Source organism: Eriocheir sinensis, unplaced genomic scaffold (genome assembly GCF_024679095.1).
Source record: "Eriocheir sinensis breed Jianghai 21 unplaced genomic scaffold, ASM2467909v1 Scaffold799, whole genome shotgun sequence".
Classification (NCBI taxonomy): Eukaryota; Metazoa; Arthropoda; class Malacostraca; order Decapoda; family Varunidae; genus Eriocheir; species Eriocheir sinensis.
Genome location: NW_026112163.1, coordinates 100,001 through 125,490, shown reverse-complemented (window position 1 = coordinate 125,490; position 25,490 = coordinate 100,001). Strand labels below are relative to the sequence as shown.

The 25,490-nt window shown below is 45.1% G+C and overlaps 1 protein-coding gene across 1 annotated transcript in view; it reads right to left on the bottom strand.

The window, feature by feature from the left end:
- Positions 1-24,246: 24,246 nt before the first annotated feature.
- Positions 24,247-25,490, bottom strand: part of LOC126994445 (piggyBac transposable element-derived protein 4-like) — a 2,250-nt gene continuing 1,006 nt past the window's right edge. The window contains exon 2 of the mRNA XM_050853763.1: positions 24,247-25,490. This exon is cut by the window's right edge and continues 647 nt beyond it. Coding sequence (XP_050709720.1) covers positions 24,255-25,490 — 1,236 coding nt within the window. The 3' untranslated portion in view covers positions 24,247-24,254.

Sequence of the window (25,490 nt, the reverse complement as noted above, 5' to 3'; positions counted from 1 at the left end):
ACTATCACCAACAACAAGAACCCGACGGTCAGAAGAGGGGCCAGGAGGGGTGGGTGAAGGGGGGAGGGGAGAGCGGGAAGGGAGGGGAGGGACCTGCTGTGAAGAACGAGGAGAAATTGTGGAAGAGGTTGAAAGTGGAAAGGAGGAGGAAGAGGAGGAGGTGGAGGTGGAGGAGGAGGAGGAGGAGGAAGAGGAAGGAGGAGTAGGAGAAAGGGAGGGTGAGGTGGTGGAGGGAGGAACGGACGAGGAGAGGGAGGAGGAAGAAGGGGAAAGGGAAGGTAAGGGACAGGTATTGGAGGGAGGGACGAGCGAGGAGGCGAAGGACAAGGAGGAGAAAGAGGGAGAGGAGGAGGAGGAGAGTGGGGGGGAAGAGGGGAGAGGGGGGACGGAGGAGGAAGGCGAGGAGTTGGAGGCGGAGGAGGAGGAGGAGGAGGAGGAGGAGGAGGAGGAGGAGGAGGAGAAGGAGGAAGGAGGAGGAGGAGAAGGAGGAAGGAGGAGGAGGTGAATGGGAGGGTGAGGTGGGGGAGGGAGGAACGGACGAGGAGAGGGAGGAGGAAGAGGGGGAAAGGGAAGGTGAAGGATAGGTGTGGGAGGAAGGGACGAGCGAAGAGGCGGAGGACAAGGAGGAGAAAGAGGGAGAGGAGGAGGAGGAGGGTGGGGAGAGGGAGAGGGGTCGGAGGAGGACGGCGAGGCGGCGGCGGAGGCCGAGGAGGAAGAAGAGGAGACGCAGGGGTGGGAAGCGGGGAGAGCAGGAATGGTCGAGGAGGAGGAGGAGGAGGAGGATGGGAGGGGCTGCTGTGTGGGAGAAGACAATACTGGAGAGGAGGAGGACGAGGAAGAAGAGGAAGAGGAACAGGAAGGGGAAGAGGAGGAGGCGAGGCTTGTTGCTGCTGCACAAACTAATAAGTCTACCTGGGCGGCGAGAGTCGTAACCCTATTCTCTAAATCTATGATCCTCTGATCATCCTTCTGAGTCTTAACGCAGAACCTACAAACGTCCTTGGAAAGAAAGTACTGCTTGGGCATGCGAAGGCCACACCCAGAACAACGCTTGAGGGACGTCATGGTGAAGATATGGGCGAGGCAAGACGGAGACAATTTGGCGCGTTAAGACGATAACAAAGTAGGCAGCTGCGGTGAGGTCGTCAGGTCAAATCTCAGGGCAAAAATGTGTATCTAGGAAAACAAACCAACAGCTGCTGTGAGGTCGCAGTCAGGTCAATTCCCCGGGGAAAAGGGTGTGTCTCGGGTAAAAAGGCGCGGTTATTTCTACCCACCAAGACAAAATATAGGCCAATATTAATATACTGAGAAATCACTTACGTAAAGAAGATAATAACTGTGTTCACTAGGTTTGCGCGGAAAGTGGATTATCTTATGTTTTGTGTGGACTTAGAAATTAACGTAGCTTGGCGCGCCTGATTCACGTGGTCTTGTTATCACAGCACAGTAAAGTATCCTAATAATAGAAGGAGAAGAAAACACAAAGCATTATAAAAAAAACACAAAAGCAATATAAAACCGTGTAGCACTGGGTTGGCGTGGAAGAATGTTGAATTTAGTGTAGATGTGGGAAGCTTAATACACTTGTCCTAGGAGTAACTGTGGATCACTATCTAACTAAGTAAATACTAAATCAGAACTCTTTTGAATTTTCCACCATCTGGCTAAGACTTCATTGTCATTATATTACTAAATACATCTGTGCTGTTTATATCTCACCTAACTCTACTAACTATGTAAAATTCTTTGACTATTTGAATTCTAAGGAGGAGCACATCTTGACTCACTCTCCCTTCGCTGAAATCTCCATCTTGGGAGATTTCAATGTTCACCACCAGCTTTGGCTTTCATCCTCTTCCACCGACCAGCCTGGTGAACAAGCCTACAACTTTGCTCTCCTCAACGACTTAGAGCAGTTGGTTCAGCACCCTACACGTATTCCCGACCGTCTTGGAGACAGGCCCAACATTCTAGACCTCTTCCTTACCTCTAATCCTTCTGCTTACTCTGTCAAACTGTTCTCTCCGTTTGGCTCCTCCGATCATAACCTTATTTCTGTTTCCTGTCCTATCGCTCCTGTACATCCTCGGGACCCACCGAAGAGGCGATGCTTCTGGCATTTTGCTTCAGCTCGGTGGGACGACCTGAGGATGTACTTTTCCGATTTCCCGTGGAATGATTACTGCTTCCAGGAGAGAGACCCCTCTGTGTGTGCCCAGCGCATGTTAGGGGTGATTGCCTCTGGAATGGAGGCATACATTCCACGTTCTTTCTCTACTCCTCATGCTAAAAAGCCTTGGTTTAATCATGCTTGTTCTCGTGCTATTAAAGATAGAGAGGCAGCTCACAAAAGGTTACAGAGCCTTGGAACTCCCGCTAACTATGACCTTTACATTTCAGCCCGGAATCGTGCCAAATCTATTCTCCGACTTACCAAAACTTATTTTATCAATAGAAAATGTCAACACCTTGCTTCTTCTAATTCTTCCCGTGACTTCTGGCATCTAGCCAAAAATATCTCTTCCAATTTCACTTCTTCCTCTTTCCCCCCTCTCCTTAACCCTGACGGCAGCACTGCCGTCTCATCTGTCTCTAAGGCTGAACTCTTCGCTCAAACTTTCTGTAAGGACTCCACCCTGGACGATTCTGGGCATATTCTTCCTACTCATCCCCCCTCTGACTCCCTTATGCCTGTTATTAAGATTCTTCCAAATGATGTCTTCTATGCTCTCTCTGGCCTCAACTCTCAGAAGGCTTATGGACCTGATGGAGTGCCTCCTATTGTCCTTAAAAAACTGTGCTTCCGTGCTGACACCCTGCTTGGTCAAACTCTTTCGTCTCTGCCTATCAACATCTACTTTTCCTTCCTGCTGGAAGTATGCCTTTGTTCAACCCAGCCTAAGAAGGGTGACCGTTCCAATCCCTCAAACTACCGCCCTATAGCTTTACTTTCATGTATATTTAAAGCTTTTGAATCAATCCTTAACCGGAAGATTCAAAAGCACCTTTCCACTTGTGACCTTCTATCTGATCGCCAGTATGGGTTCCGCAAGGGGCGTTCTACTGGCGATATTCTTGCTCTCTTAACTGACTCTTGGTCATCCTCTCTTATCCGTTTCGGTGAAACTTTCTCTGTTGCGCTAGACATATCGAAAGCCTTCGATTGAGTCTGGCACAAGTCTTTGCTTTCTAAACTGCCCTCTTTCGGATTCTATCCTTCTCTCTGTTCCTTTATCTCCAGTTTCCTTTCCGGCCGTTCTATCTCTGCGGTGGTAGACGGTCACTGTTCTTCCCCTAAACCTATCAACAGTGGTGTTTCAAAGGGCTCTGTCCTATCACCCACGCTCTTCCTGTTATTCATCAATGATCTTCTTTCCGTAACAAACTGTCCTGTCCACTCATACGCCGACGACTCCACTCTGCATTATTCAACTTCTTTCAATATAACATCATCACAACAGGAAGCACACGACTCCAGGCTGGAGACTGCAGAACGCTTAACCTCAGACCTTGCTATCATTTCCGATTGGGGCAGAAGGAACCTTGTGTCCTTCAATGCCTCAAAAACACAATTTCTCCACCTATCAACTCGACACAATCTTCAAAACACCTATCCCCTATTCTTCGACAACACTCAGCTATCACCATCTTCAACACTAAACATCCTCGGTCTATCCTTAACTGAAAATCTCAATTGGAAACTTCACATCTCCTCTCTCGCTAAATCAGCTTCCTCGAGGTTGGGCATTCTGTATCGTCTCCGCCAGTTCTTCTCCCCCGCGCAGTTGCTCTCCATATACAGGGGCCTTGTCCGCCCTCGTATGGAGTATGCATCTCACGTGTGGGGGTGTTCCACTCACACAGCTTTTCTGGACAGAGTGGAGTCTAAGGCTCTTCGTCTCATCAGCTCTCCTCCTCCTACTGATAGTCTTCTATCTCTTAAATTCCGTCGCGATGTTGGCTCTCTTTCTATCTTCTATCGATGTTTTTATGCTGACTGCTCTTCTGAACTTGTTAACTGCATGCCTCTCCCCCTCCCGCGGCCCCGCTGCACACGACTTTCTACTCATGCTCATCCCTATACTGTCCAAACCCCTTATGCAAGAGTTAACCAGCATCTTCACTCTTTCATCCCTCACGCTGGTAAACTCTGGAACAATCTTCCTTCATCTGTATTTCCTCCTGCCTACGACTTGAACTCTTTCAAGAGAAATTGACCACTCTTTCGGCCACCTCTTTTGATTCTTTTTTAGGAGCAGCGAGTAGCGGGCTTTTTTTAGTATTGTTTCCTTTTTTTGTGCCCTTGAGCTGTCTCCTTTGTTGTAAAAAAAAAGGACTTCATCGGTTGTTATTTCAAAATTAGGCAATGCATGCTCGAGATTTACATTAGTACTGGTGTTGGTGGTAGTGGGAGGAAGACTGTTAGTATTAAACACCGAGGAAAAGTAATTGTTTAAGAGGTTTGCAATGTGTTGGCTGTCAGTCATTAGTGCACCGTCGCTGTTTGTTAAAGGTCCAATTCCACTTCTGATCGCCTTTCTGTTGTTTATGTAACTGAAAAAGGATTTCGGATTATTTTGACAGTTGGCTGCAATATTTTCTTCATACCTACGTATTGCCTGACATACTAATCTTTTTACTCGTCGCCTGGTATCATGATAAAGTCTAATGTTTTCGGGCGTGCTTTGTTCTTTCTTTAACCTGTAAAACACTTTTCTCTCCTTGACTGAGTATTTAATTTCGCTATTAAACCAAGGTGGGCTTTTATTATTGTTAATTCGCTTCTCACACAAGGGGACGAATGTGTTCTGCTGAGTGAGTAAATGATTTTTAAAGCTTAGCCAGGCTTCCTCTACATTGCCGTCATCCGATAGTTGTATTTCTGTTAGTTTTTGTCGGGTTTCTACGAAGTTGGCTCTTTTGAAATTGGGCACCTTTACTTTATTTTCAGTCACTGATGTTTGAGCTCTAATGTCGCAAGAACCGGGTGTTCTCCTACCGTGACATTACTGACTAGGTTATCTTGGGTAGTTATAAAAAGGTCGAGTATGTTATTTTGTCGAGTTGGTTCAGAAACCATTTGGCTTAGATAATTTTCTTCTAAAAACTCAATCATTCTATGTGACTCGCCGTCTGTACCTGACAGTGTCGCCTAGTCGATATGGGGGAGGTTAAAGTCTCCTAATATCAGTGAGTCGTTGTTATTAAGTGACTCCCTTAAAATGCTGCACATTTCAAGATCGTCATCGAGTGATTGCCCGGGAGGCCTGTATGTGACAGATATATTTAAATTGACTTTTGCAATGTTTACTCGCACGCACAAATGTTCAACGTTACTGTCTCTTGGTGTTTTGTCAGTGGGTTGCAAATAGCTTTTGACAAAAAGGGCGACGCCACCGCCTTTCCGGTTTACACGACCTTTGTTGAAGTGTCTGTAGCCATCTATGTTGTATTCGGAACTTAAATCAGTATTTGTGGTGTCGATAAATGTTTCGTTTATAGCAATTACGTAATTTTTTTATGTTAAAGCAAGACATCTCACTTCATCAAACTTGTTTCTTAGGCTACGCGCCCTGAAACTAAGAATTTTTAAGTTATCTAGAGGCTTGGTAATAGAGGTGGTGGTACTTGCGGGTTCACGGCTACGCGTTTGCTGCGATACATGGCGTCTATTTACACGGGCGGGGTGGAGGGACGTGGTCGAGAGCGGTTTTTTGATCGAGTGTCACGTACTGCGTCGTTTAGTAGGCTTCCGAATCTGGCTGCCCCGATGGGGGACAGGTGTATTCCGTCCCTGTGGAAGAGCTCACTCTGTCCGTAGTAATTGTCCCAGGCGTTGAAGAGCTCAACGCCAAGCTCTCTGCAAAGAGTCTGTAAGAGGTTGTTGAGGCTGAAGGCCTTGGTGAAAAAGTCGCTCTCCGCCCACGTCCATGGTAGAACTCCTGAAATCAAAATGTTATGGGATTTAGACTTATACTGCTAGATGAGCCTACGGTACTTGTCCAGCAGTTCCTCAGACCGGGTCGTGGTGACGTCGTTCGTACCTGTGTGAATAACAAACAGTGAATCATTTGTAGCCTGGGGGGAGATCTCCTCAAGAGCAGCAGTTACATCGTCGATTTCAGCACCAGGATAGCAATAGTTCCGTCTTCGACGAGGAACTCTGCCCCATAACTCAACGACCTGCTGGCGAATCATGGAGTCACCCACCAGGAAGGTGCTCTCCTGCTCGTCATCCTCCTCCAGAATGGCAAACCTATTGAAGCAATGAAAAGGATAAATTGCTTGTCTGGCTGGTTTGGCTCCTTCATTCACGACGGTAAAGCCATCATGGGCGGTGCTACCCACTCCCACCCTCCCGCTGCGTGGTGTTGTCCGCTGGTGTCGATGGTACTGCTGAAGGCAAGAGGGCGGTTGGAGAAGGGTTTGGCACCACAGCAACGTTAGCCTGGATGAATTCCTGCAAGGAGGCAACAGTGCGAGAAAGCTCTATTATTTTATTCTGACCTGCTTTCATCTTCTCTTCTTGCTCCTGCAGTCTTGTCTCGAGATGCTGCCCGCAGAGACACAGTCGACAGACTACAGAACGCCCTGTAAAAAAATGAGCTGATAAACTACCGTTACAAGTACTGCACTTCTTAGGCGCCATCGTAGCTGAACGTGATAAATGATTGCCTGTAATGAAAGAGATAAAAACAGAGTGAAGGGGATTAGGAAAGGAGGTAAGGTGAGTGAGAGGAGGAGTAGGAAGGGAGGTGAGGTGAGTGAAGAGGGGGATTCAGAAGGAGGTGAGGTGAGGTGAGTAAAGGGGGGGATTAGGAAAGGAGGTGAGGTGAGTGAGAGGGGGGTTAGGAAAGGAGGTGAGGTGAGATGGGTGAAGGGGTGGGTAGAAAAGGATGTGAGGTGCGGTGAGCGAGGGGGGGGGGGTAAGACAATATGTGAGGTGAGGTGAGGGAAAGGGGGGGGGGGGTAGGAAGGGCTAATCCTCTAGGGGATTTAAAGAGTGTAGTGAGGAGGAGCAGATTAAATCCTCAGAGGAATTCAAAAAGTGAGGTGTCGGCAAACACAACGCAAAAACACTCGGAAACACGAGAAACACACGAGAAACACTCAGAAACTCACGCAAAAGCACTCGGAAATACCGAACACACCCAAATCACTCGCAAAAACACTCGGAAACACAACAACACACTCGAAACACACGAGAAACACTCAGAAACTCACGCAAAAGCATTCAGAAATACCCAACACCCCCCAAATCACTCTCAAAAACACTCGGAAACACAACAACACACTTGAAACACTTTGAAACTCACGCAGAAACACGGAAATACCCAACACTCACAAAGCACGCGCAAAAACACTCAAAAACACGACAACACCCTCGAAACGCACGAGAAACACACAGAAACTCGCGCAGAAACACTCGGAAATACCCAACACACCCAAATCACGCGCAAAAACACTCGGAAACACAGTAACAAACTCGAAACACACGAGAAACACTCAGAAACTCACGCAAAAATACTCGGAAACACAACAACACACTCGAAACACACGTCGGGAAATCACAGGCAACACACAAGCAAGGCGTGTAGGCTGTGGTGAACGCAGCGGGGACCTCACGTCCGTTTCTCAGGAGAGGTCACGGAAGCAGGAGTAACGAGCGGCTTGACCTCTCTGAGTGAGGGCAGGGCGCTAACGACTGAGTGAGGGCAGGGCGAGGGAGATTCAAATTCATATTGTTTATCATCCACTAAACTGGTTCTTACACAGATTACAAGTAAAAAATATCAATATAACTAAATACCGGTAATATGATATGTAAAATAGTAAAATTGTGAACACTCGTCTATAATAAAATAAAAAGAAAATTGACAATAAGAACATAAATACCGCACTAAATGCCAAGTTTACATATATATATATATATATATATATATATATATATATATATATATATATATATATATATATATATATATATATATATATATATCTATATATATATATATATATATATATATATATATATATATTTAAAAACAAAGACATTAAAATCAAACAAACCTAACTGAATATATCTTCTGTTGAAATAATTTCTTTAAGTCTAGCCTTAAAGGAAGTTATCGTCGTTTCCTGTGTAAGGGAGGGAGGGAGAGCATACCACAGTCTGGCTCCCATTACATCTGTGCGCCTATCACCAGAATGTGTGTTGATGCGCTGTACGTGCAGGCTGTGCCTCTGTCTTGTGACGCTACTGCTGATAGCTTGTCTGCTTCTTAGTGATAACAACCAATCTGGACAAAACCCTCGTAAAATCTTAAATGCTGTTGTACCCACTTCAAAAGCATGTTTCTGTTTTACTCGTAACCATTGAAGTTCTTTAAAAAATGGATATACATGATCAGATTTTTTTAACACCACCTATGGCAACCGTCACTGCAAAATTCTGCAACTTTTGTATACCAGACATTAATGCATCATTTTTAGTCCCCCAGATTCTAATACAATAGTTAATTAATTAACCATGATCCTGCTATACTTATCTAAGTTATCACTAATTCTACTTACATACATCAATAGACCCATCACTTTCTTATTCAGCTCATTAATGTGGACGTCAAAAAGCAAATACCGATCAAAGTAAACACCCACGTTTTTCACATGCTTACTTGGGTATATTACATTACCATTAAAACTCACAGTCGTGTTTGGGGGAATGTGAGTTAAATGCTGGCGATTTCCTATAAAAATACACTGAGTCTTGGAAGAATTGAAAATGAGACCATTGTTGAAATAAAACCTCTTACATTGTATTAGATTTCCATCGGTGTCCGCAATGAGCTGAACCAAGATTATGAATTGTTGCAGAATGTAAGAACTGCGTATCGTCAGCAACTGTACCAGGAAACCATTAACATTTGAAGATAAATCACTGACATATATATTAAATAAGATTGAACCTAGAATCGATCCTTGCGGGACCCCATATTCAATATTTGTCTTTTTAGATGTATGATTATCTAGGCGAACTGATGGGATTCTGTTATTTAAATAATTATTAAACCAAAATTCATAAATATTTAATAAGGAACATTTATGTAGAAGGGTTTTATGGTTTACATAATCAAACGCTTTTGAGAGGTCACATAAGGTTAGCATCGACATTTTCTTGTTGTCCATATTATCGCATATTTTATCAGTTAAGGTGGTTAGAGCTGTTTCCGTTGATAGCCTGGGTCGAAAGCCATGCTGACTATTAGAAAGTAGATTGTTAGTTTCTAAGTACTTGGACAGTTGTCTAGCAACAATTTTCTCGGGTATTTTAGACACAATGGGTAATATAGATACAAGTCTGTAGTTACTCACAACATCAGGATCACCATTTTTTATACAGAGGGACAACCAGTGCATGTTCCCATGACTCGTGGAACACTCCGGTCACCAGGGATGTGTTGACGATACAGGTGAGGAAAGGGACTATGACATAGAGCGCATCCCGGAGAAACCGTAACGTTATACCGTCTGACCCAATAGAGTTGGTTGTATTAAGGCCTTTAACGATTAAGATAAGGGTGTAGAGTCCACAGGCTCTGGTCTAAAAGCAGAATTCACTTTAATGGTATTTATATGAGGACGGTCGACAGTAACTTCTCCTTCATTTCTTAGTTTTTTTCCCTGTGAACGTCTGGAAGTAGATTCTCCAAGATTATAAAAGAATGTGTTGAACTCTTCATCTTTATCATTTATGTAACACAATTGTGAATATTATGTTTGTTATTCTGATTATGAATAATTTTCCCAATTACTTTCCAAGTTGCAGAGGTATTTCCTTTACAATTTTTTAAACGATCTTTTGGTAATGCTCTACCTTAGATCAATTAATAAGTGCTTTTACATATATTTTAGCAGTTTTATAACGTTCCCGCAACCCAGGGTTATTTGTGTCGACGTTTAACTCTTTGCAACTCGTTACGGTCCTCCATTGCCTCACGAATATCGCCACCCATCCATGGTGCTGGTGTACCCATCACAGCTTTAGTTAGTTCAGGGCACATATTTCAATACAATAAATAAAAATCTCATTGAAAATACACGTTTGTTAACGTCGTCAGTTAAAAATATTTCATACATATAATGCACATTGTCTAAACGCAACAAACAAAATGTCTTTATCGTAGTGTTTTAGATCATGGAAGGTTTTTATCACCGGTATTTTTCGAGGTTTTCTTACATTTATAACAACAGACACCAGGCCATGGTCTGCAATGACTTGAGGGACCACGTCATTGTCATGGGATAGAATGACCTCAGGTTTATTAGTTATAATAAGATCCAATAGAGTAGCTGACTGTGGAGTTGTTCTTGTGGGTTTATCAATAATTTGAATCAACTTGTTATCTCTTATTATCCAATGATAATGGCAGGCAGCTTCCTGCACTGAATCTGAACCCACACGTCCTCCACGCCTACCTGTCCTGGTACACCTAGTATAATGAGAGAAGGATTTATAGTACTGTTTACATACAAGCAGACACCACCTCCTCGTCCATTGTCACATCTGAATATCTTACATCCATGAATGTTAACATAACCATCTGGAGTGTTTGCATGCAACCATGTCTCATTCACACATAATACATCGATACTTTTATTAATTAACAATAACTTTACTTCACCTAAACTTGATATCAATGATTGTGCGTTAATATGTTCTACAATAGCGAATCCTTCTTTGAGCTCACAACGTCAGGTCCGTCATTGCCATGATTTCAACAGAGAGAGAGAGAGAGAGAGAGAGAGAGAGAGAGAGAGAGAGAGAGAGAGAGAGAGAGAGAGAGAGAGAGAGAGAGAGAGAGAGAGAGAGAGAGAATAAAAAGTGATAGCCTATTTCATCTGACGATCCAGAGAGAGAGAGAGAGAGAGAGAGAGAGAGAGAGAGAGAGAGAGAGAGAGAGAGAGAGAGAGAAGAACAAGTGATAGCCTAACTAATCTGACAGAGAGAGAGAGAGAGAGAGAGAGAGAGAGAGAGAGAGAGAGAGAGAGAGAGAGAGAGAGAGAGAGAGAGAGAGAGAGACTATCTCATCTGACGATCCACACACACACAGAGAGAGAGAGAGAGAGAGAGAGAGAGAGAGAGAGAGAGAGAGAGAGAGAGAGAGAGAGAGAGAGAGAGAGAGAGAGAGAGAGAGAGAGAGAGAGAGAGAGAGAGAGAGAGAGAGAGAGAGAGAGAGAGAGAGAGAGAGAGAGAGAAATAATAAGTAATACCCTATCTCATCTGACGATCCACACAGAGAGAGAGAGAGAGAGAGAGAGAGAGAGAGAGAGAGAGAGAGAGAGAGAGAGAGAGAGAGAGAGAGAGAGAGAGAGAACAAGTGATAGCCTAACTAATCTCACACACACAGAGAGAGAGAGAGAGAGAGAGAGAGAGAGAGAGAGAGAGAGAGAGAGAGAGAGAGAGAGAGAGAGAGAGACTATCTCATCTGACGATCCACACAAAAAGAGAGAGAGAGAGAGAGAGAGAGAGAGAGAGAGAGAGAGAGAGAGAGAGAGAGAGAGAGAGAGAGAGAGAGAGAGAGAAGAAAAAGTGATAGCCTATCTCATCTGACGATTCAACGATCATACTGACAGCCAACACGGAACCTCTCGCCGCCTTGACGCTGGAGAGCGAAATTTGAATCGTACGTCTGGCTCAAAACGCCAGGGGAGACGTCTTGTCAGGAGGGAGTCAGGCAGGGATGCCACTTGATCTCACTCGCTCTCCAGCCCTCGCCACGACGACACCTTCGCTCCAGCCTGCGAACCTGCACATTCCTGGCCCCCGCCACTAGCTGGTGCTCTGCCACCCAAGGCTTCCACCGCGGTGCGGCGTCTCTCTCGCCAGCGACACATGCACCGGCAGCAACACCCAGCCCACTACATCACCCTGTATACCGGGGAGCTCCCCTTTGGTAGAGCTCCCGCTCGGGGCGATAGCACCTTCCTTTCCCTCTCACTGAAAATTCTTTCTTTTCCTGGCCAACCTCGCTCCAGACATATCCCGGCACCTCAGGTGAACCCTGCGGCTTGCACAAGGGGGGCCTAAGTGGCTTCCTTACCGTGCCTGGAGATAGGGCAACAAGCTGTAGGGTTAGGTTTTGCCCATGGGTGGATTCGAGGGCTTTTAGGAGCTCGTCCACCATCAAACATTGGCAAAATAGGGAAGGGCCCGACCTTCTCCTCCCTTCAGGAATTTGTTTCAAGTAATGTGGCAGTGACTCTACCATCGATGGAGAGGCCCTCCACCGAAACTGTGCTCTCTCCAGAAGAATCTCCTGCTTCACGGGAGAACGTGTTACCTGCCTCACAGGTTGACTCCCAGCCTGCCTCACAGGTTGACTCCCAGCCTGCCTCACAGGCTAACCCCCAGCCTGCCTCACAGGCTAACCCCCAGCCTGCCTCACAGGCTAACCCCCAGCCTGCCTCACAGGACAACCGCCAGCCTGCCTCAGAGGCTGACCCCCAGCCTGCCTCAGAGGCTTACCCCCAGCCTACTTCACAAGCTAACTCCCAGGATAACTTCCAGCCTGCCCCACTTAACGCTTCTATTCCTGCTTCACAGGATGTCGGGTTCCAACCTGTTAGGAATGGAGCCAAACCGAAGCAGGCAACCAAGGAGATACTGACCCCCACTACATTCAATAAGTTCCAGATGCTGGTAGACACCATGTAGGATGAGTTTGAGACTCGCCTAGTTGGGGACTCCTTGGTGCGTGGCCAGCTGGTTGAGTTATGTGGTCGTTCATCAAACGGCCTCAGAAAACGTTACTGCTATCCAGGTGCCAGACTGGACGACATCACCGCAGCGTGCGATGTCACGAGAAATACCGACCGAAACACCCTTTGTCATTCACGCGGGTACAAATGACGTAAAGACAACCCGTTCTGAGGAACTGCTTGATAAATACCGCCACATGATCAAGCAGTATAAACTTAAAACGGATGTCAGTAACATCATAATCTCAGGAATCCTCCCGAGAATCGGTGCCGAATCTAACTTTTACAGTAAGGCCTTCAGCACAAACAACAGACTTCAGTCCCTTTGCTCACAAGAAAACGTCCAGTTCGCTAACTTGTGGAACAGTTTTTACTACGATTCAGACTTTTTCCTTCCTGATGGCATCCACTTAAACCCTGTTGGAGCAGCCCGTTTCGGGAGGCTGCTCTGTGACCAAGTGGCTCTTCGAAAGCCAAAAACCGCGGAGGCGAGAACACCACCAGCTTCACCGTAAGGGAGCACTCAACCCGCGAAACCCCCGACTCGAATCACATTAAAGCTTGCTATGTAAACGCTCGTAGCCTACGTAACAAATTTGAAGACTTTAAAAGTCCTCGCAGCTACAAATCTTTATAACATCATCGGAGTCACAGAATCTTGGATAGACACTTCAAATAGAGATTTCATTGCGGAATATAGATAACCGGGTCATACCATCTTTAGTCATGAAAGAGTGAACAGACAGGGTGGAGGCGCTATCTTTCATATCCACAACTCTCTCCATCCAGTATGCGTGAAAACATATATTATAACCAATGTAGACACGGTCTTCATTGAAATTAAAAATAAATATCGTAAAATAGTAATTGGACTTATCTACAGAACGCCAAGGCAGACTCTTGATATCGACCACGCAATAAGTGAATTAATATTATAAACAAGTAGCAGTTGCGAGGCAGTAATTATTGGGGACTTTAACTTGCCAGTGAAAAGATGGGGTGAACCGTTGACCTGTCATACAGGGCTCGACCTGTACACAAATTTAATAGAAAGTGATTTACATCAACAGGTTCAAGAACCGACTCGGGAAAATAATATATTTGACCTTATCTTTTCAACGACAGCTGATCTAGTTAACGAAGTAAATGTTGGTCCAATTTTTAGTTCTAGCGATCACCGAACAATCACATTCAGCATCAATATGAAAGAAAGTAACTCCTAGTAAAGTAAAGGTGCCTGATTATCAGAGCGAATTTCGTAAGACTCCAATCAATTCTAAATAATTTTGGCTGGACTGAAATCTCGGCGGAAACAGATATTGATAAATCTTGGGGGGCCTTCACCACAATATTGAACAATGCCATAAGCATATGCGTACCCTATCGTAACCGACGTTCAGCTTTTAACCCTCTCGCGCACCGTAAGTTTCCAATAAGTTTCTGTTCCACTCACAATGGATTTCTCGGCCCGACCAGCCTTTTTGCCGCCGCGATACTCTACATTCCCGGCCGTATTTTACCCTCACAAATATATCGTACCCCAACAAATCTGGTATCAATGGCTTCATAAAGACTTGTACTAGAACATACGCAAATAAAAATAGGGGAAAATAAACAATACAAACCTGTTTTAGGTCTCCTTATAGAGTATTGTTAACAATAAATCCTAAGTACCATGTCTTTCCCCCTCGCTAGCTCGAAAGTTTGTGGGCCAACTTTTATTGCCGAATATATGTTTCGAAGCGGAATTTAGTGAGGATTCTTTTGGTATCTTCAAAATCCTCATACTCTTATTAGTTCCCGAGTTACACCAAGAAAACTGAATTTATATATAAATAGACAGTTGGCGCTCCATCTCATTTCCTTTTACTATTACACTATATTTTTTCATCATGTGTAATTAAATTTTATAGCATTATATAGCTAATTTCATATGGAAGAAGATGCAACCTTCAAAACTACACCAACCCTTGTAGGTATCATGTGGTAACGTCTGCAATGAAGTTCCCCGAGCTATATACGCAACCTTCGCTGGCCGTAACTAAGTACCGTATCTTCCCCACTTGCAAGCTCGAAAGTTTGAAGGAAATTTATAGCCGAACATATGTAAATAGGCGGATTTTAGTGAGGATTCGTATGGTGTAATCCAAATCCTTCTAGGTCAAATAGTTATTGAGTAATCCAAATAAATCGGAAAGTGTCGAAATATTTCGTAAAGCATAAATTATAATAAATAAACATGGGAAATAACAGATCGAAACAACAACAAAAACTCTCCAATATTTCAGCGGAGAAAAAGCAGTGTGTCGTAGAGTGACATGCTGCTCCATGCGTGTTTGTATGTCTGTCTGTCAGTCTGTCTGTGTGTATGTATGTATGGTGGAGTGGCGGGTGCCACCCCTGGAGCGGCAGGGGCTGGTGGTGGAGTAGCGACCGCAGGGGCGAGGAGTGGGGAATAGGGGCTCGAGGAAGACTGCTGGACTTTCACACCTGGTGCTGGTCCCGCACAGCTGGTGCTGGTCCCCTACCCACCCGAATGCGGGGATCCATAGGTGCTTGTAGGTGTGCGGGCAGGTCGGGAGCATGGCGGATAGGGACCCCCGATAGTGGCCACTCCTCGTCCTTGTAGTCCAGCAGCCTCTCGATGACCTCCGACATGAAAGCCTTGAGAGACATATGGCGCTGGCCAGACTTCTTAGAGGGTGTGCGCGTTGAAGAGGGCCATCTAGATGAAGTAGAAGGTGAGCTTCTTCGTCCACTTAGTAGTACGCCGAGGGACGGGGTATACTTCATCTGGTCGAAGTGGTCCACACCACCCATAAACTGGTTATAGTCTTCGACCATAACAGGTTTTTGGATGGTGTGGAGCACGGGGTGGTACTTCCCATCTTGGCCCTTCTCCTTCTTGTTGATAGTATTTTCAATGGTGGCGTTGGTGTGCATGGTTGACACCATGGGGACGACTTTCTTGTCCTTCCATATGAGGACATGCACACCATTCCTGTGCATAGACTCCAACGCGTAGTCTGCCAGCCGCCGTGGCTTTGCCATGTCCTGCACCCTCTTCGGTGCTCCCCTCATCAGCCGAAGAGTGCCACACATGTACACCTGCCTCGACAGGTGTACTTCGCACAGGCGGACAGAGTTGTAGTAGTTATCCATGTACAGCCTGTACGAGTGGCTGATGAGGAGCTGGATGAGATCCCCCACGGTGTCTTCTAGTGTCCGGTTCTCGCCTGTGTACACCTGCAGGTTGCAGATGGACCCCGACTTTGCCTCTGCCACAAGGTATACCTTGATGGCGTACTTGGTTGGCTTCATGGGGTTGTACACCCTGAAGTGGAGGCGGCCCTTCCACCCCAAGGAGCCTTCGTCGAGCGACAGGTTCTGCGTCGGGGTGTACACACTTGAACAACCGCAGGAGATACTTCATCACAGGCCGCACCTTGATGAGGCTGTCAGTATTCCCCAGGGGCACCGCACGACAATTGAATGCATGAAAGTACTTGAGTATGGCGAGGAAGCGTTTTCCACTCATCGCCCGCTGGAAGACCGGGTAGTTGTGAAGCCTGCTGTTGGTCCAGCAGTCCCGTATAGGGAGTAGCTTCACCATACCCATCAGCAGCACCAACCCCATGAAGATGGCTGTCTCCTTTTCGTTGGCCTGGTGCCACGCCACTGCCTCCGCCCTCCGGAACACGGCGTACATGTTTGTCTCCTCTGCCAGGAATGCCAACAACTCCCTTGTCAAATATAACTGGAAAACCTGAAGGGGAGTCCCTGGCACGGGGACGTTGAAGCCTGGTGTCCCGGTGAAGGAGAGGAGGTTGGGGACGAAGGGCGTGGAACACCAGCCAACGTCCCGAGGGTCTACGCCAGCAGGCGGCGAAGGTTGTCGTGCGGCACGCACCCTCCCCGCCCTGGCTACTCTGTGGGCTCGGCTACCACGCGGCCTACCCCCCGGCCCTCTCCTGGGCTCCCGGCGTCCACTTCTTGAGGGGTGAGGTGGTGGTGATGAGGTGGCAGTGGATGATGGTGATGTGTGATGAATATGAGGTGGCAGTGGATGCTGGTGATGAGTGTGATGATTTTGAGGTGGCAGATGATGATACTGGTGGGTGAGGATGATAACCAGGTGATGAGGGCCGGGAATGCTGCGGGAGGTCAGGTAGTGGTGCGTCAGGTCGTGGTAGTAGTGATGGGGGTTGGAAGTGAGATGACGAGAGTGGGACAGGTGAAGATGGCGCAGTGGCAGAAGTACAATGAGGAGAGCTGGAGATGTGCGAGTCTTGGATATGAGAAGGAGGGGTTGAAAGTTGAAGGGGTTGACTATCATTCGCGACAATATGGTGAAATTCTTTGAAGAAAATAATACAAAAAATAATTCGCAACATGGCATCCGTCGTAAACGTTCGTGTTTAACTAACTTACTTGAATTTTTTCATTATATTTTTGAGGTGTTCGATGAAAGCAGATCAGTAGATATCATATATCTGGATTTTGAAAAGGCATTTGATAAGGTCCCCCACCAATGATTGCTCAGCAAACTATTAGCGCACGGTATCTCGGGTAACATTCACAATTGGCTTGTGGAATGGCTCTCTGAGCGGAAACGGTAGTTCTAAACGGTGTTACATCTAACTGGCTCGATGTCAGAAGCGGCGTACCTCAAGGATCAGTGCTTGGCCCCATGCTCTTCTTAATTTATGTTAATGATATCGATGATGGGCTCACTTGCAAAGTATCAAAATTTGCTGATGACACAAAAATTGCTAGTAAAGTAACTGCGACACTCGACGAAGAAGCTTTAGAATCAGATATAGATCGACTTGTACATTGGGCCAATCAATGGCAAATGAAATTTAACGTTGACAAATGTAAAGTGTTACACATCGGAAAAAATAACAATCGCGTTCAGTACGTAATGAATGGCCAACAACTTTCTGCAGTAAGTAAAGAAAAGGATCTTGGAATCGCTATATCAAGCAATTTAAAGCCCGGTCAGCATTGTTCAGAGGTAGTTAAAACTGCAAACAAATTGGTTGGCTTCATCGGACGAGTCTTTAATAATAAATCGGAAAAAAAGTAATATTAAGACTGTATAATTCGTTGGTTCGACCCCATCTAGAGTACTGTGTAGTTTTGGTTTCCCTATTACAGAAAAGACATAGCAAAGTTGGAACGGGTTCAACGAAGAGTAACAAAGATGATTCCTAGGTTGAGAAATTTATCATATGAACAAAGGCTTAAAGAAGTAAATTTATTAAGCCTATCAAAACGAAGAATGCGAGGCTAATAGAAGTGTTTAAAGGATTCAGTGATATTAATGCGGAAGATTACTTTACAATTGATCGATCAAATAGAACAAGAAGAAATCACAATTTGAAGATAAGTGGTAAAAGATTCTCGTTGCACTAAGCTAACCACTTCTTCAATCGAGTTGTTAATGTTTGGAACTCTTTACCCTGTGATGTCGTTGATAGTACAACAGTTACGGCCTTCAAGAATAGATTAGACAGGTATTTTGAATCCAACCAACAACTAAGATATTACTCATTGTCGTAACGTTACGTTCTTTCGAATACTGGTGTCCTTGTGCGCTTTTATCGCCCGGTTAGTGGTAGCAGTAATGGTAGTTCTATCCTCTTTCCTACATAACTTCCATGCAGTTTTTCCATGCTGCATGGTTCTTTTTCCTTTCCTGCCAGCTTTGGCTGGAGGGATGGGGGGTGGTAAGGAGCTGCTGTCGTTCATCTTCCACCTTTGATTAGTTAGTTAGTGTAGCTTGTCACAAACAGCCTCGTAAGGACCCGCAGGTCTGCTGTTGTTTGTTCTTCCTCTGTGTTTCTTTGTGTTTCTTTGTGTCCTCACTGAATCATGCAAGATGGGACGGGTTAAAATAAAACATCTCACTCCAAACCAAGACTCCAAACTCGCCCTCCTGCGGATACTCTCAGAACATAATATATTCGCGACCAAAGACTCCGCCACGAGAGATGGTTTCTTAGTCATCACCTCCCTAGAGCCGGAGGTCATCACCTCCCTAGATGCGGAGGTCGACATATCTTTAACCCACCCTGCCACGATGCCCTGATTGAACAACGATTCAACCCCATCCTACCACCCGAACTGAGGGCCAAGAGGACCATCCTCTCTTCAAAGTACCCGCACCCCGGATGAAATTAAAGAAGAAATCCACCACATCAACGATTTCGCGGGAGCAGCAGTCGATCAGGTCTATAAATTCCCTAACAACCAGATAATCAAGATATAATTCAAGAAGACAGTGGTAGCACAGACAGTTCTGAACTCTGGGTTGAGGCTCTTCAACATGAGGATTCCACCACACGACATGCAGGAAGATGAGTTCATTCCTCTAAACAACTGCCCGATATGCTAAGAGATCGACACCCACCTCACCAATGACTGCCAAAAGGATAGAACCTATAAAATCTGTTCCGAGTGGGCACAGCAGGGGCACCTGTGGCATGAATGCACCTCCCCCAGCAAAAATGCATAAACTGCAATCGAACACACCGCACCCTCGCCACTTAGTGCCTTAAAAGGGAAGAGGCCATCGCCACAAAACGGCAAGCCAAAAAAGCTAAACAGCAAGCCCAACCCAAAACTTACAGCGGCGCTGCAAACACACCCGTTCAGCCAACCAACCAAGGACTCCCCTCCTTCAGCAACCTCCACCCCTTCGACCTGACACCACTACGACAATCCTGACCTGCTTCATCCACGCCCGTTTAATCAACCAGGGAACTCCCGGAACCTTCCAAGACGTTCTTTCAAGAACGCTGCAAGCAAACGGCCTCCCTACAATAAAAAACCCAGACTCGTCAAATATAATAAAACTACCTAAAATAAGCCCAGAAGAATCCAACGATGCAGACGGAGACGAAGTAGAAACGGTGACTGAAGCCCCCTACATCAGAGGTTGGCGACGCTACCACCAGCCAAACTAAAAACACACCAACCACTTCCACAACTCCATCACCTAGCACCCTCTCCGAATCCACTCCATCTCAGCGAGCTTCTCCAAGCCATGGCGCCCAAGGAAAAAAATAACTTATCCCCTCGTCCACACAGCGCGTGCCCCTTACCCATTTGACACAATATCCTCGGCTGGTGGAGGCCTGAGAGCTACACAAAATGCTGTTGTGCCTTGCCTAAAGGGTTTTTTTTGGAGCTGTTCACTCCCTTCACAAGCCTGCTGGTCTCGTGGGCGGCGGCAGGGACTTGACTGGCTCACCCTGGGCCCACTCCTGACCCTCAATTGGGCGGCTTCAAGATGGCGGGCACTCGCCTTTCCTACCCCTGGTCACCGGCCTCCAGCTGGCTCTCACCAATTCACCTGCGCCGCACGGGAAGATGAAATCTAGAAATGAACCACTAATGAACGTCGGCTAGGGCTATCACTCACTCCCAGGCAGCCGTATTCTAGCGAGCTGGAGCTTACCTGCGCCGCACGGGAAGACGAAATCCAGAATGATCCGTGCCAGCAGTGGCGGCTGCCTCGCCAACTTCCCTCTGACGTGGCCTTCCCAAGGTTCCAACACTTTTCCTTCTCGCCTTTCAGCTTGATCCATTCTATCCTTCCTCTGCCTTTCTGGGGTTGTCTTTTTGTGTGTTAATTCTGAACTTAATTTTCCCTTATTTTCTAAGACTTAACGTATAAATATATAAAAATATATGGATACGAGTGGATTTATATCAGGGGTGCCAACCCAAGTTGTGGTTCGTATTTCTCGTTCTCTTCCCTTACCTACTTATAACATATTAACCGCTACGGGTATTGTTTCGGCTGAGGAGAAACTGGATCCGGTAAATAATCATGGCCATGTACAAGGGGGTATTCCCAATTTTTCCAGCTGGCTTTTAACTGGCTTCCGCTGTGTTGGTATGCCGCCTGGTATGTTACAATAGTGTCACCCCCCTTAAGATCCTAGTTTCTCCCGAAGCCTAATACCTTCCTTCCCCTAAGGCACTATGTTGTTATACTTCGGATATCATTAATCAACCAACTCTACCTTCCTTCTCCTACCAGGCGCCCGTGTGCCACAGAGACAGCGACTTTGCACCGCCCATGATTTCAACAACACAACACCTACCCTAACACGGTAGTACCATAATACAAGGGCCTGCACAACCTAACGGCTACCCTTGGGCTTACTTCCTCGGGTATTCTATACTAGAATCCCGTTTCCTGCTTAAATAAAAGCAAAGATGCCTCACCCGGCATGGCTCGATTATCTGTCATGGGTCCACTGCCCCAGCCTTCCTCTTAGTAACTTGGCTACAGGTAAGGAGTGTCAGACGAGACTAGCCTCCTCGCTCTCGTTCCTAAGGTTAAACACAGTGCACCCTTGACCTTACATAACCAACAAAAATTGTAACAAAATACACTTACAAATCAAAACTCAAAATAGAAATAATACTCACATATACAAAACAAAACACATAACTCAGTTCATACATCCACTGACATTTTCGCCATCCGTTTCCGCAGCACGGCGTGCATAAGTTTAGTTCAGCGCCTAGGAAGTCCTGAAGTGAATGTCCCCGGACCAGATTGGGTCGACTGTAAGCTGCGTGCTGCTGCACGACTTATAATTAAATCAGTAAATTTCATGACATTAATAAATCGAGGCGGACGGAAGTTTCAACCTAATACAAATGTCACATCCGTGGATACACTACCACTAGTAAATTATTACTCTTTCTCCGGGAACTTCGGCTTCACCCTTGCCTAACCCCGGTTCATTCCAAACCAAATACATGTGCCCAGGTTTGCCTGACGTTGATGTAGGTGGTTGATAATATAATCTTCCATTACTTACAATACAATAGCTAACATAGAACGCTAGATACCTTAGGGCAAACGATACTATTTTTCCAAAACATCTTGTTAATTTTTATGGTTAAGAAAGGGGGAAGTATAATCATCACATAAATCTTGGAGGGAAACACATTGGGGAGGTTAATGAGTATGGGCTCGATCCCACTTTACCATCAGTCCTCGGGGACGCTCTGGTATTTCATTAGCGTCTCCAAAGGTGGGTTTTCCTAACAGTAATTACTTCTCAACACTCCCTTTCTTTACCACTTACAACCCATAATATGAACATTGGTTACATCCTTATCTTTCTTTCCAGCAATCCTACCTCTTAAGCTTAGGTTAACATCCAACTCCCTCAACACTCCAATATATCTGCGTGGCGGTCTGCGGACTCTAGGGGGTGATGGTTCTTCCTCTTCTTCCTCCTCAGGAAGATTTATCTTCTGCGCCCCCACTAACCACTCCTCCGACCCATTGTACGGTTTTACCTTTTCTGCGGCCCTCTGAATCTCTTGTCCAGTAAACACATTGGTCAACACGTATGCACCACCATTTATCATAACTTCCACAACCCGGTATGGTCCTTTCCACTTCACATTTAATTTTCTACTAGTGCACTAGTGCATGGTTGTGTTACTTCCACTCTAACCCATACAAGGGTACCTGCTTCCACCTTTTGGTTTTTATGCGTTCTATTCGCGACTGCTCTGTATCTGCGAGTCATTTTCTGGTGAGTTTCTTTGATTATCTCGTGGGCTTCACGGTTACCTTCCTCACTCGCTTCCGTGTCCGGTAAATCAATACTAATCAAGCGAGGGGGGGGTCGTGAAAAGAACCCATAATAAGGGGAGACACCGGTGGTTGTGTGTACGGCTGTGTTCAATATGGACTGACACTGTAACAATAGTTTTGGCCACCTTAACGGGTACCCTTGACATAGACAGGCTAACACACTTTTCATGGTGCGGTGCATACGTTCCGTAATACTGTTTCCTTGAGGGTGGTGGTACGGGGTCGTCAGAGCGGCCGTGATTTTATATCTGCCACACAGGTCTCGAAAACTTTGAGCGGTAAACTCCTTCCCATTATCCGTTTAAACGGTTTTTGGCGTTCCGAAATTCATGATATAGTTTTTAAACCCTTCACACACGCCATCCGTATGTTTGGTCTTAAGTGGATAAAATTTTACATAATGGGAATAATGATCACAGATGGTTAATACATAGCGGTACTCCTGGGCTCCAGCAACCATGTCAGTCAGATCAAGGCTAACTCTCTCCAGTGGCTTTTCCAATGGGGGGAGGTCTTGCCATTGTTGCTGTAGTCCAGTAGTGCCTTTATACTGTTGACACGTTAGACAATTTCTCACATACATGATTACATCCACTTTCATGTTTTGCCAGTAGTATAGACCCTGTACCTTGGCCAATGTCTTCTCGATCTCTAGGTGTCCCACCTGAGCATGGGTCTGTTCTAGAGCTTGTTGTTTAAGAGCCGTTGGGACAACTAGGCAAAACTGTTCACTTCCATCTTTTTTTGTAATGGTATAATATAAGACCCTTTCCCCTACCACAAACTGATTTAAAAGGTGCTACGTGGGAAATTCCTCCTGGGCACATTTCCTCCCTCTAAATACTCTATCATCTGAACCCACCGGCCACTATAAACACTCGCCTGCGCCAGAACGGGCTGGGCCGACCATCAGGCCCCACCTGGAAGAAGCCTTGGGCCGACCATCAGGCCCCACCCGGAAGATGCCTGCTGGTGCAACAGGCAACGACGTAAAAATTAAAAAAAAAGTTGCAAGGTTCTGATTTCCTCCTTAGTCTTTCCTAAGATGGTGTCTGCTGGTGGTGGAGGTATTAATAGCACCGGGCGAGATAGTTGGTCAGCCACATTATTATATTTCCCCTTTATGTACTGAATTTTATAGCTATACTTTCTCATTTCTAAGATCCACCTGTTCATTCTGGGAGATTTTGTTTTCCTTTTGAATATACTAACTAGGGGTTGATGATAATGATAATGATAATGATAATAATAATAATAATAATAATAATCATAATCATAATCATAATAACAATAATAGTAATAATAATAATCATAATCATAATAATAATTATAATAATTATAATAATAATGATAATAGTAATAATAATAATAATAATAATAATAATAATAATAATAATAATAATAATAATAATGAAAATAATAATAATCATAATAATAATAATAATAATGATAATAATAATAACGATTATAATAATAATAATAATAATAATAATAATAATAATAATAATAATAATAACAATCATAATAATAATAACAATCATAATAATAATAACAATCATAATAATAATAACAATCATAATAATAATAATAATAATAATAATAATAATAATAATAATAATAATAATGATAATAATGGTAATAATAATAATAAAAACAACAACAACAACAACAATAATAATAATAATAATAATAATAATAATAATAATAATAAACAGGTTATTAGGGGGATGGATTGGATGGATGGATTGAGAGAGAGAGAGAGAGAGAGAGAGAGAGAGAGAGAGAGAGAGAGAGAGACACACACACACACACACACACACACACACACACACACACACACATTGTAGGATAAATCCTAAAAGTTGACAAGGTTGTGGAAGGCCTCATAGCAATCTCCCACGCACAAGGGAACGTTGCATTCCTTGCACATGATGGTGATCCTTGTGCGTTTTTGTGGGCGCCTGGTCGTGTGCTTACATACATAGCACTGTTTGCTGACCCTCCTCCCGTTAACTATCTCGGTGTATACAGGTGTGTGGCGGTTTGAGGGTTGCAGTCGGTAGAGCAGCTGAGCTGGACGGCGACCCATAGTGGCCGAGGTTAGCTCGCCGTACTTCTCGAGGAGCTGCATGGCTGTGTTATAGACAAACTGACGCAACATGATCTTCTTGGTGGGTGTTGGCTCATGTGTGGCAAGCCACATGTTGTAGGCATTGAGCATAGTCATGTCTATCAGATGGAAGAACAACTTGACTTGCCATCTGGTAGACCTTCTCATACACTCAATGCCTGTGATCTGGCCGTCACACTTGTCCACCATCCTCATATTCATAGTGTAGTCGTGAACTACATCTGGCTTCCAAATCTCCTTCCTCGTCCCCCAGTGGCGTTTGCCAGTGTATGCCATAGCTCCTGTGTGGACGGTAGAGAGAAGGTGGACGTCACGCTTGTCGCTCCATCTCAAGGCCAGCAACTTGCCAGCCTTTTCTTTTTGAGTGTACATGTCCTTCTTCCTGCCTCGGGTGCGAGTCGTGTCATCATTGGCTGGTTTGCTGGGGTCGTCAACTATGGTCTTTTGTACGTCGAACTTTGGCATAAACTTTCTGTTCCGCCGTACGGTTCCACAAGATCCCGTGTTGTTGTCGTGCAGGAACTGACACAAAGCAGGGCTGGTATACCAATTGTCTGTGTAAAGAATATGACCCTTACCGAAGTATGGTGCCATCATCTTACAGACGACGGCACCAGACTTTCCCCTAGGATCTTTCTTACTGACAGTTGGTATATCAGTCTGTGCGCCTGCATACACAAGCACGTCAAGCACGATTCCTGTATCACAGTCGCAAAGAACAAAAAGTTTAATGCCAAAGCGATGTCTTTTTGTCGGAATGTACTGCTTGAAGGAGAGGCGACCCTTGTGCAGGACAAGTGACTCGTCAATAACCAGCTTTTGAAAGGGATGGAAATATTTCTGATACCGTGCAACGATCATTGAAATTATTTCATTCACTTTCCTAAGCGGGCCATTGTCGTTAGAATTTTCACTGTTACTAAAGTTCAGAAAACCAAGCAACAGCAAAAATCTGTCACG